General features: G+C 47.9%; 1 protein-coding gene across 11 annotated transcripts in view; it reads left to right on the plus strand.

Moving 5' to 3' along the window:
* Window positions 1-13,596, plus strand: part of CCDC102A (coiled-coil domain containing 102A) — an 820,703-nt gene that overhangs the window by 743,744 nt on the left and 63,363 nt on the right. For all 11 annotated transcript variants that reach the window (XM_085636974.1, XM_085636976.1, XM_085636977.1 and 8 more), the window contains one exon: window positions 8,833-9,042. In XM_085636974.1, coding sequence (XP_085493100.1) covers window positions 8,833-9,042 — 210 coding nt within the window. The remainder of the gene's footprint in view (window positions 1-8,832; window positions 9,043-13,596) is intronic.

The raw sequence follows: 13,596 nt of genomic DNA on the forward strand, positions 1-13,596 counted from the left end.
AGTAGTCCAAGCTCAGCATCATGAAGAACCTGTTTTTTTCACTGCAATGTGGTAACCGGAGCAACTGGAGAATAGTTCTCAGCAGCAGAAAGTAGCAGTGCGTATTTTTATTACCCATTACTGTCATTTGATGGCCTAAGGATAGTTAAGTGTAGAACTACACTGCTATATTTTTCACTACTTCAATTGTGATTGGAATAGTTCTGAGTTCCTCCAGCCTCTAGAAAGGTAAGCTGTGATATGAAAGCGATTTCAGTCTTTGCCCTGTTCATGAAAGACTGTTCTCCCTCGACCACAAGTGGATGCAGTTCGCACAATATGTGGTGCTTTTGTGATGCTTTTGTGATCTTCGTGCATTCCCTCTAAGATACAGGTCAGTCACTGGGCCGGTCACAGCTCCCCTGCCATTTTTCTGCCGGACCACCTCCTGTTGAAAGTTTGCCTAGCGACCTCCCACATTCTCTTCACGTCTTACATTTTTCCTGACGTTGCTGCTCCCACCTCTCTGCTGGCCCCTCTCACCTCCCAGGACTTTTAAGAAGGCCGCAACACAGCCTCATGGGCGCTGCCTGACATCTTGGGTCAGTCACAGCTCCCCTGCATCTTCTCTGCCAGCCTGCCTCCTGTTGTCAGGTTGCCTAGCAACCGCCCGCTTTCTTTTTGTGTCTTGCTGATGCCACTTTTTTCCCACCGTTGCCGCTCCCGCTTTCCTGACGGTCTCTCCCATCTCCCAAGACTTTTAAGGAGGAGGAGCGCCAAAGGTACGCCAGTCTGCTCCTGTCCGCACTTGGACTGCGCCTAGCGCCAGGACCCCTGGTCCTCTAGTCGATAACCCACCAAGGAGCCCCAGGGTCCTGGACAGTGTAACAACAGCTGCTTCATGTCCTCCCTACGATCTACCTAAGGACCCTTCACCTGCTGCTGCTGCCGCCGCTTCTCCTGCAACATGGGACCACCTGCCCGCACTGACACCGGCCCCACCCCACACATAAAACTGCGAACAACCCAGCACTGCTCCAATGCATCCTGCTCAACTCCGGCTCCCTCTGAAAACACGCCACGTATATCCAGGATACCATCACCACCTTCTCCCTGGACATTGCCCCCTCTCCTCGAGCCCCTACGTAGCCACTGTCACCCCTAACAGCTACAAGATGATGCACCAACAAGCATGGCGGGGCATCGCCATCATCTTCAAGGAAAACATCTGATGCACCGTCACCAACAACAACTTAACGCCATTCATGGAACATCTCAACTTCCAACTACAGACCGACGCTAAGACTACGATGCGAGGCACCCTCGATTACAGAATCCCCCCCGGGACCCTAACTGGCCTTCTGTGACACCATCTCCAACCTCATCAAGTCCCTCCACTGCGTCCTACTCGACTATTGCAATTTCTACATCAATTACCCCAACAACACCAACTGCCCTTTCCTCCTATAGAACCTCAACAACAACAGCCTCACCCAACTGGTCACAGAACCCATGCACAAAGCTGGACAAACACTTGCCATCCAGAACTTCATAGCCTGGATCACCAAAAGCACCGACAGAGTCGCCCCTCTGAAGCCAGCAAAAGCCAATACCACCTCCAAACAAGCCAGATGTGGTACACTCCAGAGCTCAGAACTACGAAATACAACTGCTAACGACTCGAGAAGCACTGGTGCATGACTAAGGACCCCTCCGACGGAGCTGCTCAGGAAGCAGCCCTTAGCAACTACAACCTCCACATCAAGGAAGCCAAGAGAGAAACAATCAGAATCTGCATCGACACCCCGGCCAACAATACGAAAGAACTCTTCAAAATCGTCAGGACACTCTCTGAACTGGCAGTCACAGAGAGCACCATTCATCCCTCCCAATAACTCTGTGACATTCTCTCAGACTACTTCCACAGCAAAATTCCACCATCTGCAACAGCTTCGACCCCCAAACCACCACTCTCAGCCCCGACTACCTTTATCAACCAGTGAACACCAGCCGCACGATAACCACCTGGTCTCCGGTCACCACTTAGTCCACCTCAGTCATCATGTCATCCATCCACTCCGGGTCACCCACCGACTCCTGCCCCCACCATCTCTTCAATCTCTGAACCAACCCATATCAGCACGGAACTCACCGGCATTCTCAACACCTCTATCTCCACAACACCTTTCCCAGACGGATGAAAACATGCAGAGTAAAGACGCCTCCTAAAGAAGCAAGCTGCCGTCCCCAGGACCTCAGAAATTACAGACCGATCTCCCAGCTCCCCAACCCAGTCAAAGTACTTGAGAAAGCCATTAACCAACAGCTTACTTAATACCTGGAACTAAACCACCTTCTTGACGCCTCACAATCAGGATTCTGTGCCAATCACAGCACGAGAATGCACCGATTGCCGCCACATATGACATCATGACTAGGGGTGGGCGGTGAATTCCACTCTGTTGGCAGAGTTCATGGAGTTTTTGGCACTCGGAGCATGGCGTTCAGAAAAAAAAACTCCTTTGACTGCCAGCGGAGCAGAGTTTACCGGCACACGCTCACCCCTATGTATTTTAAGCTAAAGAAATTAAATTAGGTAAATCCTTTAAGTATGCATGGACTAGTCTTTTTAGATCGTGTGCGATGAAATATCCCTGCCTCACTTCCACCCAAAATGCTCTTTTAAATTGCTTATAGTGGAGGTGCAAGAGCATATGCCTCTTTCTGCATCCTGTCTGAAACTCACTGTTTCTCAGGGCAAGCATGGAAGTCTTGATGACTCAAAAATCTATCAGTCTTCCTCTGAATAAATTGTGGAATGTTCCATTGTAAATGCATCGGGGGGAGCACCTCCTTCACAGGGCCGGCAGTTTTCTTCAGTTGTGAAAGAGTTGAGTGAGGCCACCACACAGGGGTGATGGGGGACACGCAAGGGTTCTGCCCTGCTTACCTATGCCTTCTATGCAAAACAACTTTCCGGCCATACACCCCAGCCCCCCCCCCTCTCCCCCCCCCCCCCGAGGGACAGGACCACCCTATAAATGTGCACCGAACATAATTTATTTAAACGTTGTTGGTAAGCTGACTACATGTTGGTTTATGAAAGACACATGGGAATTATTTAGATGGACCATGGAGGTGAACGCATGTCAGGATCCTTTGCTTTTGACCGAGATATGTTTTATTTTTTCATTTTCTCCATACTAATCAACGCATACTGGCTCTTGGACAACAAAGAATGCACACATAATTAATATTCCAGTTAGTATTTCTTGTTTCTTCACTAAACGTCTAGAATAATTAAATGAGTTATAAAGGTTACTTATCACAAATATGTTTTCTTTTGTAACAATTAGTGTAGGTCAACAACGATGTCGCAAGCAGTTAATTACATTTTCTTTGGAACAGTTTTTTTCTCCCTTTGTCGACATTTTTAAGTTAATGAAGATTATAAAGTAATTAGAAATTATCATTTTGTTAAAAAGATGCAAACAGATGGTCCTTGTGCATAATCAGAAGGTGGATGTAATCACGTTCATGGCAGTCAGTTGCTACATTATCTTAATAATTAGTAGTTTGCAAAACAAGTTTATTGAAAATTCGTTTTAAAGTTTATGAAACTTCATTTGTTAAAACCTGGTTCTTATTCTTCTTTTAAGATGCAAATGTAACTACTATCAGCGTATAATGTTGTAAAAGTTAAAAATGTTTTAAAGAATATATAAATGGGCCTACAAAAGTGTAAGAACAAGTGAAAGACTTGATGAATTCAATTGATTCTCTGAGAGTATGTAGTCACTATTGTGCTGTTAGTTATTTTAGTGTGATTCCACAGGGATTCTGGGACGGACCATACACACTCACAGTTGTGGGATACTGGTAATGTCAGGAGCCTGCGGTAGTTTAGCCCGACTGTTAGAAATGGGATTTCTGGTTAGCTAGGGCTTGCGCCAAAACCAGGCAGAAACCACCACTCTAGTCAGGGCTGGGGAGTTACACGCCAAAGATAACCCCCGCTCATCCCCTTGGTAGCTTGGCACGAGCAGTCAGGCTTATCCCGGAGGCAATGTGTAAAGCGTTTGCGCGCGCACCCAGCAACAACACCCAAGGCCCACCACAAAGGAAACTCCACACAAGGTATTATATAAAAATAGCCTTTGTATTATCAAAACACATTAGATAAAAACACACACTTTACAATGTGCCAACAGGCACGGGCAGAGTTTACAAGGGATTATATGTACAGGGGACAGGGCCACATGGACCACTGTCAGGAATTAGCACTTTTAGAACTTAGCACTTAAAACATAGGAATAACACTTCTAGGACATAGCACATACAATCACTGTAGTGCCAATTAGAGCATGTAGCGAACAACCAGTAACCACTGGTAACCGGTAAGTACCACCTACGCAACCCTAACCACCTTAGGAGAATATCACGCAGGGAATCATGAACACATCAGCATAACCTATACCAGGAAAAACCCTCTCCTACGCATAGGCACAGCTAGCAATCAGCATAGCATAAAGGCATTGCGCAGGCGCAAAAGTACATATGTAAACATCAACAGGTACCCTAGGTGAGGGCACGACACAGCCAAACTGTCCCCAGGCCAACCTGGCCTTTCAGGGGCTCAAACGCCCTTCGTCCACAAAGTCAGGGTTGGACTGCGCAGGCTGCGCAAGCCAATGCGTGCAGGGACACAACCTAAACGTGGCAGCTGCCCACTAAGTGCTGGGCAGCTGTAGGGACTGGGGCCTGGGCACCTCTGGGCCCTTAGAACAATTATGGCCTACGTTGGAGCCTCGCTGGGCTCTGAGAAAACAATGCCCCCTGGGAGCCTCGTGGGCTTGAGAAGAAGGATGTCTCCCAAAACGTTGGAGTCCTGCTCAGGGACTCAAGAGAGTAATGCCCCCGTAGTTGGAGCCTGTCTGGCTTTGAAGACTACTGCCCCCAAAAGGTTGGAGTCCCACTCGGGGGACTCTTGAATAGCAATGCCCCCGTTGGAGCGGTCCGCAACTGTGGCGCCGCTGTGGGGGACAGGGGCAGAGACTACAACCACACGGAGTCCCGCTTACCTAGGACTCCCGCGTGGTCTTACGCTCCGTCCTTTTCTCTGGCGCCGGCTTTCCCTGCAAGCTCTGGCAGCCGCGTCGCGCTGCCTCGCTCTCTTTGCTGGCGGCTTGTGGGGCGTCTGCCAGAGCGGGGTAGGCTCCCGCCTGGCTTCTCTGGGGCTGTGGGACTTTTCCTTCGTTGCCGGGGATCCGGGAGCCGGGACTTCCTGCTTCCGCTCAGCGTCGGGATGACGCGGCGGTTGGAGTCCCAGTTGCCGGGCAACCCCCTGGCTTCCCTCGGGTCCGGCGTCACTTCTCTTTCCTGCGGCTCGGGCCGTGGCGGTGGTTCCTTCGCGGGGTGGGCACCCGCTAGTAAATATGCAAAGGGGGGGTGCAACCAGAATTGCAAAGTCCCTGGCGGGGTGGGCACCCGCTAGGGATATTACTTCTCCAATAAAGCTTGGTAGGCTCCCGCTCGGGCACCACAATGCGGGGTGGGCACCCGCTTTGAATATGGCAAGAGCGGGGGAATCCCTACATCGGGGTTCCCTCGCAGACCGTCGTAGCGCCGCGCCGCTGGTCACACTGCAGGCGCTTCTCAGAAAAAGCGCTTCTCTAAGCTGGGGTCCAAATAAAGCGCTCCTAGCGCTATAAGGCAAATAAAAGCGCTTCCAGGCACTTTGGGCAAGTCCAGCAACAAAAGTCCTGGCAAGGTTTTTAGGAAGGTAGGCAGGGGGGCAAGGCTGGGCCAGGGGGCAGCTCACTGGGCCCTCCAGGCAGGAAGGCAGTCCTAAGTGGCGGTTCCTCCTGGCCTCCAGCAGCAGCAGCCCCCCTCAGATAGGATCCTGGAAGAGAACATTTTACATGGGGTCACAGCCCCTTGTTATACACAGGTTTACCTTTGTTTCAAGGTGCAGGGGAGGGGCGAAACCAGTCGCAGCTGGTTGGGGAGCACCCTTGATGTGTTCTGTCCCTCACTCTATTCACTGGCAGGGCTAGGGTCATCAGTCGCACCACAGGGGGCGGAGCCAGCATTGTGTAGGGAAAGCCCTGCCGTATTCAGGACCAAGGTGCACTCCTCCCCAGCCATCAGCATGCTAATCTCACACTCACCACTGGGGCAGACCCACCCAGACTCCTGGAGCCAGGCTCACCAGCCAGCTCCAGCCAATCACACGCCAGACACATTTTACACTAATATGCCAACTCCTAGAAGTGGCACTTCCGCACATGACATAATCACGCATTATACATCATTGCGAAGCATTCGATCACACGAGTCCGCACATATCAAACTCGAGCCTGCACACCCCACGTATCAGGAACTACCAGGGACACATACATTCCCCATACATTCCTATGGGAGGACAGGCCTATCTCACCACATGCACTCAGAGTGCGCACGCTCTTTACTCTGGGACACAGGGAAAGTGCGCAGAAACCAAAAATCACTACCACCAGGTCACCAGTAAAAGCAAAAAGTTCAGGGGTGAACCTGCCAGAAGGGCCAAGTCCAACGCCGACATAAAAGTTTGGTTCACTGGATGAGGCATGAGCTGTGTTTGGACAAATTCACCATGATGGATCGTATTCAGGGTGGAAGGGGTCTACGTTGTGCTTTGTGTTGAGCTACAATGTGTAACCTGATGGCTGCAATAAAAGGAAGTGGGTAATTGGGCTACATTTGTGTTAGTGCGTATGCCCTCTTATTTCCAGGCTAGAGAAACACAACTCAGGTCTTCTTCTCCAGTGGTTTATTAGTAGAGAAGTTGGGGAAGACAGCAGCATCACCAACATCAAATCCAGCAAAGTCCCAGCCACTACTGCCCCAGTGCCCCAGGGATGAGAGTTATCCAAGGCCTATTAAGGTTCTGCATGACAGCAGGATGACCGTGCCCAGGAGATTATCCACAACCAGTGTTTGATCGATTGCTTCTAAAATCTTTGAGAATTTGTGCAAGGGTTGGTCTGTGGTGTTTCTGATTCTGTGAGTGCTGACCCTTTTGGCATGGGTTGTGTGTTGCTACAAGTCATCAAGTTCAGAGTCTATGTATACAAATTTAAGATAATCTATTACCAACTAAATAATGATGCATTTTACCTCCACCATGCATACTTAACTCCCCTAAAACCTAAGAACATATATTCGGAAATATCTCCTGCTTGCCTGAGATGTGGTGCACTAAATGCCTCACTCACATACATGACCTAGTACTTTGGGGCAGTAGCTAATTTTTGGAAGGATGTGGTGAAAGAATGCAGCCTCTGACAGGTATCAGTATATTGATCTTGGTTAAACACTGCCTGGTGAGGATGCTCAAAGGCCCAAGAAGTGTAAGATCCTACATACATTTGCAATATTGGAACTGGTCCTAAATAAGTGTTGAACAGCATTACACTAGCTCTGCTCCCAGGCATCCACAGTTAGGTTACGGAGAAGAGATCTGACTGAATCTGCATTAGCAGTGGAATCACACATGAGGGTGGTTAGAAAGGCCAATAGGGCCTTGGAAGACTTACAAGAGGTGTGGCAATTTGTTTAGGTCTTTGTCAGACCAGCCAGCAGATGATTCCCCTTGGCGATCGGGGTGGAATCTTTCGCTTTGGGTGAAGATGCGGTCAGTATAGCTAATGGGTCTCTCATGCAAAAGAAGTTTATTGATAAACTGGGGGAAGGGTGTTTTTGGAAAATATGAGGTTTGGACTGGTGATTGCAAAAATACTGATAGTGGCAATGTGGTACATGTCTTGTAAACTGTAGCAAGATTGAGATCTGAATGATTATCTCTTCCAAGGATGCTGTCTTTGCTTTGCACTGCTGTATTATTTTTAAAAATAATAAATAGAGATGTTAAAAAACTAAACGGTGTTGCATGCTGAAATATGTCTTGGGGTTGGCACTGTCAGGCTCTGCTAATACTGCCTTGAGTATGACTTGGCTCACTTACATTTGAAGAGTTAGCTGTCATGAAGGGGTTAAGTAGTGCATGGTGCTGGGATGACTTTGACATAGGATTGTTTCACAATAGCTTCATTTCTATGGTCTTCTTCGAAATGTAGGCAAGCTCGTTTTGACTGGGAGTCTTGAGGGCTGATGACATTTTTTTTATTAATATCTGATGGCACTTTGCACATTATAAAGTTTATATTTATGAGGAAGCCCACCATGGGAGTCTAGTGGTCTGATGAAATATGGCCTATACTAAATGTGGATGGTATCGGGCACTTTATAATGCTCTTTGATTGTGCTGATGGTTTGATTTGTATCGTATTGGTTTTTATCTGGTTTTATTAATGTACTAGACTTTTTAAAACTGTGCTTATTGTCTTATTCTTTGTATTGTACATGATTTGGAAACATTGCGAAATAAAGAATTTCTGGTCATGGAAATGAGGTAATTTCATTGGTGGAACGAAGAGTGGTTTTATTTTAGCGTGGTCTGTAATTGCAAGTCAGTGCAAGGCTGTGCTTTGGCTGATGCACAAAACTGGTCCAGCGTTGTCTGATGTATGGCGTGGGTCTTTCTCCATCCAAGATGGGATACAACCTAAATAAAAAGATAAGGGTCTGAAATAGTTGATGTATCACGCCAATCAAATGAGCCCTTCGCTGGCCAGTTTGACACCAACCTTTGAGGTTTTTGCCTCCTCCCAACAGTACCCTGAGTATGTGGTTTTAACTCTACCTACTGCAAGTCAGGAAAGAAAAATAGCATGTTAGACATAGGGTTCACCTCTGAGAAGTAATTGCTTGTTTTCCTGCTATGACGCAGTAGACCTCCTTTTTTCTGCACAGATGGAGCGGCTTCAAGCAGAAAACGCAGCAGAATGGGGAAAGCGTGAGCGGCTAGAGACGGAAAAGTTAAACTTGGAGCGAGAAAATAAGAAACTTCGTGCCCAGATAGAGGACTTGGAGGAGGTGCTGGCGCGGAAACGGCGTCAGACGGCCAGTGCATTGGACACAGACCTCAAGACTATACAGACGGAGCTCTTTGAGAAGAACAAGGTGAGTGGTATCCCATAAAGCCCTGCATTTACGAACCCGCCCCCAGGGCAATGGGAGACAGTATCATCTGGAGAGCTGGGAATATGGGGAAAAGGACTGACCTGGTAGACATAAGCCATGACCAATAAACATACTGAAAGGTAGGCCGTAAGAGGGGAGAAAGTCCTACCTGGCAAAAAGGAAATTTGCAAAGGTGAATAAAGGATCATTTCAAAACATTGGAACCTTCTGTGTGTGAGTAAGATCATCGGAAAACCTAGTAGATGTAGCTCTGTTGCTTTGAGAGCTCTATAATGGTGGATCACTCTTTGGGTGGGAATCAGAATAGTGGATGTTCTTGTTTTCACATTGTAAATAACATGGACCCTTTGTTCTCCAGGTTGGATCTTTTTTTAATACTTTCAAATGCTTGTTAGAATTAGCATCCAGGGCCAATTCTCGAATATATTTGGTACCAAATCTCAGCTGACCTGAACACATCTTGGATATATGAAAATTCCAGCCCCCAAACACCATCTTAAATTTACTACTGAGATTCTGATAATTGACACAGGCCTGGAATCCAGAATTTGAAAAGTGGCATAAACATCTAGTCAGGTAGCTACGTTATGTAGACAACCTATTCCTGAGTTGGGATGCTGATTAGAAATTATTAGTCAAATATCTCCTGATTTTTTGTGATTAAGACCTGGATTTCGAGGTTACATGAACCAGTATTATCAAATCAGTTGATTCTTTTGGAAGTGAGGATACAGGTTCAAAGGAATAGTTAGCAGACTGGCCTCTAGGAGGACGCATCAGTCAACAGTCTAACCATGCACCAAAGGGATAGCATAAAAGGCATGTCACTTCTTACCTGAAATTTCACAACTAAATACAACTCCATATTTGAGTAGGGGGACCTTTCTGAGCACACACTTGTGCCACAGATAGGGTTACCCTGCAAGGAAGGAGTTAAGGCGCTCATTGTAATGACAAGCCTTCTTATAAAAAAAAATAGACTTTGGAAGGGACGGGCAATGCTTTGTGGAGCTTCTGGGTGGATCAAGAGGAATGTCATATGAGCGATCACATGAGCCTCATCATACACAAATTTGGCCACAAGAGCTCCTCTTTGATACTTTCAGTGTGGCCTTTGTACCCTCTTAAGCTGTCTCAGTAAATGAAATATCTAAATGTACGATCTAGGCGATTCAGCGGGTCAGTTTTAAATGCCGTTTCCACCGGACAGCCAAATGGTATTTTAGGAACTCCTGATTTGTGACCCATTTGTGTCAATATGTTTTGTGGACACGTTTGTTTTCCAGTCATCAGTACTGCCTCAGTGTGAGAAAGTGGCTCTGTATATACTGTTCCCTTATAGGTACAGGGTGTACAGAGTCCACAGTCCCCCAGGGTTTGACAGAGGTTAAAGTTAGATATAACCTTACTCTCTAAAGTGGTAGCTTGGTCGAGCAGTAAGGCAGTATCAGAGGACAGTGTAAAGCATTTGTTGTACACACTCAGTCAGCAAATGGTCTCACACACTCAATAACTGAACTCTAGGTAATTTCGTTTTCGTTACTCGGCTGATTTTTGGTGAATATTTTAAGATTTGAAAAGTCCACACTTAGAAGAAATTTCAGGAAAAAGCCAGTCAATGTTACCCTATGAGGAAAATAGAGTTTGCGGTTTAAGGGTAAGTACTCGACTGGCAGAGTTGAGGTTCTGGGCATAGACTCAGGGGTCCCCCAGGGTCAGGTAGGTAAAGTTGGTTCACCCTCAGCGGCTCTAGGGTGGCCGGGTGCAGAGAGAGTTAGGCCCAATGTTATCCTATGAGGGATAGGGGGGCCTTGGTTGGTGGCTGCTGACTGGCAAGCCACGCGGTTGTGGGAGCTGAGCTCCTGGTCACTTAGGGCAAGTGGGGAAGTGGGTAGGTGTAGAGTTTTCACTGCCAGGGCCACTCGGGCGGCTGGGTGCAGAGTGCTTTTGAGCCGTCGGGTGCTCAATTGATTTCAATGGGAAATATCCGGTTTAGAAAAAGACTGCAAGCTCTGGGACGAGGACTCTTCAGGTGCCACCACCACTTCGAGAGGTAAGTTGGGTAGTTGGAGGATAGGTAGGTACCCCGGGATTGGGCACAGGGGGCCGTGGGTCGCCGCGTGCTGGGGTGTCGGGAAATCTTACCCTCTGTTGATCGCGGTTGGGGGGGCACCTTGTTCTGAGGCTGCAGGCTTCTTCAGGACTGTCGAGGAAGGTCCTTGGGTGCCGGACTCGGGGTCACAGTCACCGTGGGGTCGTCCTCAGGGTCTTTGTTCACTCCGGCACTGGCCAGGCTTGGCTGGTGCAGAGTGTGCTGGGTTCGCGGTTCCGGGCTGCTGCCAGGGATTAGAGATAGGTTTTTGAGCAGAGCCTCTACTCATGGGAGTCCCAGGGGCTTAGAGCCAAAAGGTAGCCAGGTCCTCTGTGGTTGGTGAGGTTGCTGGCCAGAAGAGGTGCCGGGTTGGAGCAGGAGCAGGTCCGAGGGTCGACAGGCCGGTAGGGCTGGGGCCAAAGCAGTTGGTGTCTTCCTCTTTTCAGCAGCTGCAGGGCAGATCTTCTTTCTTCTTGCTCTTTGTAGTTTCGAATCTGGAATCTGGGGAAGGAAGGTTCAGGGTGCCCCTAAATACTAGATTTAGGGGCGTTACAGGTAGGTGAAGGGCAGGGACCAATGGATCCCCGTCCTGGGGTGGGTACACCCCCTATCCTGCCTCTCTCCTGTGGGAGGGGGGCAGTAGCCTAGTCCTGATAGGGTAGGGCTCCCCATCTTCAAGGTGGCAGCCTAGGCAGCCTCAGAGCAGACGTGCATTGAAGGTTAGGTTTAAGGGGGCACCTCTAAGATGCCCTCTGGGGTGCTGGGTACATTAAATCCCACACTGGCATCAGTGTGGGTTTAATGTGCTGAGAAGTTTGATACCAAACTTCTCAGTTTTTAGTGTTCCCATTATGGTGCTGTGGAGCTCGTGTTTGACGAGCTCTCAGCACCATGTACTCTTAAATGGCAGCACTGCACCTACAGTGCCCAGGAATGGACCTGGGTACTGTAGGGGCACAGGGCTCCTGCTCCTGTGCCCACACCATTGGCATAAGGCACCCAGCTAGAGGGGTGACTGATGTATGCCATGGCAGTGTAGGTGATGGGCATGGCACACAGGGATGTGTGCCATGTCGACTTGGTTTTTGTCTTGCACCCAAACACTCAGCCTGCAAAGGCAGTGTGTGTGTGTGTAAGGGTACAGGGCCTCTAAGGGTGGCACAAGGAGTGCTGCAGCCCTTAGAGGCCTTCCCTGGTCACAGGGCCCTGGGTACCTAGGGTACCATTTACCAGGGGCTTACATGTAGCAGGGTTTGCCAATTTGGGTTTGGTTTGGTTTGTTTTAGGGAAGGAACATAGGCCCTGGGCACCTGATTGGCAGGAGCCCAGGGCACACTCAGTCAAAGTACATTCAGCAATTCAGCAAAAAGTGGGGGCATACCATGCAAGAAAGATGGCACTTTCTCACACTCAGGAATAGGCTTTTCCATAAAAGAGTATTTTTGACAAGTAGACACTGGGTTCTATAGCATAGGGAAGATCTGGACAGTGATTCCTTAAACAATAAATTTCCTTCAAAGTTGATTAGGTAGGCCCTACTAAAGTGATTTCCATTCAGTAGAGACACGTCTATCCCCTGATGGTAGGGTGTCTATGCAGGTAGTCTTTCAACGATTAGTCCAGAACGGGAAGGCTGCTTTTTGAATAGTTGTTTCAACCCAATGTCCTTTCGAATGAACTTCATAGAAATTTTAAATCTGTCACACCGCATAGGCTTTGGAAGTCTCTGAAGACAGGCTGTTGAGCACATAACGTGCACAAACTCATTTCAACATTAATATTCTGTGCCTGTTACCACCTTTAAGTTATTGAGCTGCATAAATCCACCTTGGCGTGGCAATCTATGGTATCACTTGTATTTTAATGCTGGGACTTCCTGTTACCCCTTTAAGCCTTCATAAAAGCTGTGCTTTAAATGGAAATTTAGAAGAGCAGGTACTCAGTCTTAAGATCACCTGTTTACTCCTGGGAAGTGTCAGTCCTCTTCCATTAAATGTATTGCTGCAACGCAGAGAGGTGCAGGTACTATCTCCTTCAAATTAAAGAAGTGCTGGTAATCCGTACTGGACAGTACCGGCACATTTAAAGCACTACATGGAAGTCATTCAAGGGACGCAATGTCCGGTATTGCTATCCATGTTCTAGATAAGCAAGCAAGAATAACAAAGTTAAGATGTTTTGCAAGGGCTGTATTGCTTCTCTAATGGTTGGAATTCCTATGGCTCTTTCTATCAGTAAAAGTGGGTAAATGAGTTTGTGGAGGGCTTTCTGGACAGAGATGTCAAAATGTCAAGTAACCGGAATTCAATCACAAACTGCTGTCTACAGCCTAAAACCTTTTGGGTCTAAACACATCAACTAGGTTGTACTAAAGAAAATGCTGAATCTTTGTTTAGATTACTATGCAGCGCATCTCAGGGGAAACCCTTTTATTTAGATCA

The sequence above is a fragment of the Triturus cristatus genome, chromosome 12 (assembly GCF_964204655.1).
Source record: "Triturus cristatus chromosome 12, aTriCri1.1, whole genome shotgun sequence".
NCBI lineage: Eukaryota > Metazoa > Chordata > Amphibia > Caudata > Salamandridae > Triturus > Triturus cristatus.